At 46.2% G+C, this 4768-nt stretch overlaps 1 protein-coding gene across 1 annotated transcript in view; it reads left to right on the plus strand.

The window, feature by feature from the left end:
* Positions 1–1705, plus strand: part of LOC132471974 (protocadherin-20) — a 4048-nt gene extending 2343 nt beyond the window's left edge. The window contains exon 2 of the mRNA XM_060071351.1: positions 1–1705. This exon is cut by the window's left edge and continues 1724 nt beyond it. Coding sequence (XP_059927334.1) covers positions 1–907 — 907 coding nt within the window. The 3' untranslated portion in view covers positions 908–1705.
* The last annotated feature ends 3063 nt before the right edge of the window (positions 1706–4768 follow it).

The raw sequence follows: 4768 nt of genomic DNA on the forward strand, positions 1-4768 counted from the left end.
AAACTTTCCGGGATTCGGCGAGATCGGAGTCCTGTCTGTGACAGACGCAGATGCTGGCGAAAATGGCTGGGTGGCGCTGTCCATCCTCAATGGCAGCGACGTGTTTGTGATTGACACCGGCCGCGGTGCACTCCGAGCCAGGACGCCGCTGGACCGCGAGCAGCAGGGGACGTACGAGCTGTGGGTGGAGGCGGTCGACGGCGGCAAACCGGCTCTGTCCTGCGCCACCATGGTCACCGTGCTCCTTCTGGATGTTAACGACAACCCGCCAGTTGTTCTGTTCCCCCAGTCCAACCAATCGTATATGCTGGTGCTCCCCGACACGCTGCCGGGGACGCCCGTCACAGAGGTGTACGCCGTGGACAGGGACACGGGGATGAACGCCGTCATCGCCTACAGCATCATCAAGAGGAAAGGGGCTGAGCCAGGGTCGTTCGTCATTGACCCAGAGACGGGGAACATCACACTTCAACGGGAGCTGAGCAACCGCGGCCTTTACAGCCTACTGGTTCGGGTAAGTGACCACGGACAGCCTGAGCCACTGCACGCCACCATCATGGTCAACCTGTTCGTCAACGAGACGGTCAGCAACGAGAGCTACATTCAGAGCCTACTTACCAACGAGGCGGAGGTTGTGGAGGTGGAGGAGAGGCCTTGGTATGTTGGGCAGCTGACGGACAGGCCACGGCCATTCGAGCTGTTCCCATGCCAACCGGTCCTCATTGCGTTGTCGGTGACCTGTCTGGGGCTACTGTTGGTTGTGATCGCGCTTGCTTCCTACATCTGCTGCCGTAGGATCAGGGAACATGGTGGGGATGGACAGGAGGAGGTTGAGACCCCTTTAAATATGAATGGAGGCTCAGTGCAGCTCGGGGACCGAAAGATCAGACAGATGGCCAACATCTGATACCTTGCTCTGCTCCTCCCTACACCACTGCTGTTTACATGAATGTTTACAAGACTCACTGTGACAGGTGTAGCCCTGGATTGAGATTCTGATCATAGCGTTGTACTTCGATACATTGTGATTAGATGTAAACGTGTTGATATTTAAACAGATTGTGTGTCTTTGACCACCGTCATAAAGCATTTTGTTGCTGCCTTTTCAGAAACTATGATTGCGTTTCTAAAGACGATGTTTAATGTGTCACTGGTTAACTGTTTTTGGTTTAATAACAACAAAATAACAAGGGATAAAATAAGAATTTCTATATTGTGTATAGGGAAATGTATATTTTATATTTTTATAGAAAGCTTAAAACAATGAAAAAATGATGTGTACCAATGTGACGCCACATTCCCTATTTTAATTATTCTGATCCAAATCTAAAGGTCTCATGTTTGGTTTACTGTTTGGTTGGAGATAGAAACATATTTAGATGTGTAAATGATGTAACATAGTTTGTTCCTGTGGTATTTTGGAGGTGCAGGCCTACTCTGACCTCCATGAATCATCTAACATAAGGCTGTGGATATATACAGACAATCGGACCCAATCGTGTTTAAAAAGAGACACCACTAATAACCCCCATGCCAATTGGTCTACAACCATTGTGTACTTTGTTTATTTTAACAACGATACCACACAACAATGTTTCAATCCTCAACTCTCCCACACACCTTGTCATTTGTGAAAAGAAAATCTACTTGTTTGTGTGAGAGAACATTTCTTGTAAGTATTAAAAGTGCTTTATTTTTTAAATCACTTAGGGTTTTCATTCATTTCATGTATTTCCCAGTTTTTGCTTAAAAAACCTTTTGCTTACAGCTGTAAAAAAAACAGCTCTTAACCACAGCCCCACAGCAATACAAATATACTAAATCGTGGCTTTGAGTGCACCATCAAAGTTTGTAAAGGAATGCTGAAAGCCTCCTCCACAATCCAGTCACTCCCAAACTATGGTTTGGTCCACCTTCTGAGTTAGAGTTACCCTAGGTTTCTATGCAACATAACAGCAAACCTGAACAACAGGCCATTCTAAAAACACTAGAGATTTAATGCAACACTGAACTCTTTGTGACTTATCATATTTCCACCTACAAAAGAAACACAGGTAATGCCCATGAATGTACCTTTGCAGGTCTGTGTTACATTATATATACCGGTAATTATTTCATGCTATTTACTATTTAGTCCCGTAGCAGAAATTTTCAAGAAAACCATAAAGGTGAAATCAGATCCATGTCGTGTCGAGAGAAGGGGTAAGGTAAGTCTAGCTCTGGGATGCCTGCAGGTTAAGCTGGGGACATTTGGGGATTGAACCTGGAAGGATGGCTGGTAGTCAAACACACTTCGGAATCCTGCCCTGCTATTATAATGAGGAGTAGAATAGGTTAGGAGGAAGTGGACATAATATTCAGAACGTACATTTTATTCAGAATTGTGTTTGAGTTTAGTGTATATGTTCCATAACGACTATGAGACTATGCAAATCTATGCAAAGGGGCCACCATGCAAAAGTTACAAGATCCCTACAAATGGTGTCGTTATCTCTGTACTCGCTCTGCTCCCTGGGTAGAAGTGTACAGTCTCCAAAGAGCTGCTATTAGAGGAAAGGACAGAGAAGAGAGGGCAAGAACGTCTTGTTCCCTGGTAAACGGAGAATGGACTGCTTTTACGAGACTTATCTGCATGTGCCAGCTATTTCAGAATCAGAGGCATTTAAAGAGCTTTGAAATGAATTCCCAGGGATTCACCCATTCATAAGCTGTTTCACCCAAGCGAGGCAGAACCAGCCTATCTGGATGTTTCCAGTCTTTATTTGGCATAACTCATGTTGCATCACTATTGCTGACGCTAAAGTGATCAAACATTTACCCTAATCGTTTACTCATTTAAGGTACTTCTTTCCGTACATAGGCTAGCGAGGAAGACAAAACTGTTTTGTGTGGTTGTCTGACAATGCAGGCAGTACATCACCACGGCTTCTCTGATAAATAGTTTGAATTGAATAAATAATGAGAGGAGGTCCCGTTGGGGTATCTAACTGGCTTGCATTGCTGAAACGCAATTGCGGCATAAATTACAGACCAGCAGGATAGAGTAGTGTTAGCATCATGAGATGGACGGGCGAAAGACAATAGGAGCTGCTGGCCATCTCTCTCCATATCCCTCTTTTGTGTCGTCTCCCGCCCACTGTTTCTCTCCCTATTTTTCTCTCTCTCTTGCTCTCTCGATCCCCTTCCTTCTTCCTCTCTCTCTCCCTCTCTGCTAAAGCTGCATGACTTGTGCACCAGTAGTGTAATAGCTTGATGATTTGGAGTCGAAATGTTGAACTAATTGTCCTTCATCAGCGGTCACGTTTGGAAATAGCCGTCGGCACTGTTCACACTATTGTCGTTCACAAAGTCTTAATGTGGCAGAACAGTGTTTTACCCGCTGAACTCCCAGCCTCTCTTTGTCTTTGTCTGAATCCTCAAGACCAGGAAGCAGTGAGTCAAGCTTTGCCCAAATCTGGCAGGAGCCGTCCAGCCAGCGGGGCCCATGCCAGCTCCCTGACCCAGAGCCAACAGAGCTCATCTGGTAGGAGAAAACACTGGGATATAAATAGGAACACCTTCCCAACGTTACTCTCTCTCTCTCCCACTGAGTAAACAGTTACAGCATTAGATGTATGGCATCAATACCAGACCGGGCAGTTGGAAACCGATGCGTCCTCAGCGCACACCATAGTGGGGTGATGAGGTGATGCGGAATACCGAGAGCGGTAACACTAGCCCTCCAGCCAAACTGTAATCCCAGGTGAGGATAATATGGCCGGCCAGTGTGTGAAAACAAGCAGAGGGGAGGTTAATAAATGGTAGGCTCTGAGGAGGGGGGGGGGTTGAGGAGGTGCAGACTGTGTTGTTCTTGGACACGGTGTAATGACTCCATGTTAGACAACTGTATACTCAGCTTTATTATGCGGTTATATGCGGTCCTTGTTCTGTCTTTTGATTGGATCAAGACAGGGACATAGAAACAGGCGTATACAGGATATAGATAGATTGATGGATGGACGGACGGACAAACACAGAAGGACGGACGGACAGACAGACAGACAGACAGACAGACAGACAGACAGACAGACAGACAGACAGACAGACAGACAGACAGACAGACAGACAGACAGACAGACAGACAGACAGACAGACAGACAGACAGACAGACAGACAGACAGACAGACAGACAGATAGATAGATGGAGATAGAGGGAGGGAGGAAGGCAGGGGGAGACGAAGACAGATAGATCGAAAAACAAATAAATGGATATATAGATAGACAGGTGTATAAACGGACAGAGAGCAAGAGATAGACAGACAGATAGAGTAGACAGACAAAAGGATAGACAGACAGAAAAACAGTTGATCTTCACAGCTTCTACTTACCCTCACCCCATGACCTCTGAGTCTGAAGGGGCCCATTTAAGGTAAACCTCTCTCCCAGCACGCAGGAATCCTTCTGACATGATCACCCCCTAGCTCAAGGGTAAGAGGTCAGTGGATGACCCTCTCCTCTGGACAACCCTTGCTTTATGGAGGGTTGAATTAATGTTTCCCATTCGAGATTACCTTTAACCTTTTGCTAAACCCAGCAGCGCTAATTCCCCCATATAGTTTTAACGCTCTGATAGCTAATCCCACCTTAAATCCTAACCACACACACTCGCAACCAGGGAGGATTACCTACAGATTAACTCACGACTACCATCACTCTGCAGGGAGTCACCGCAAGGGTGTGGCTGGTAACCTTCAACACGTAGTCTTGGAGGCCCGGCTGACCTTCACAA

Source organism: Gadus macrocephalus, chromosome 14 (genome assembly GCF_031168955.1).
Source record: "Gadus macrocephalus chromosome 14, ASM3116895v1".
Lineage (NCBI taxonomy): Eukaryota > Metazoa > Chordata > Actinopteri > Gadiformes > Gadidae > Gadus > Gadus macrocephalus.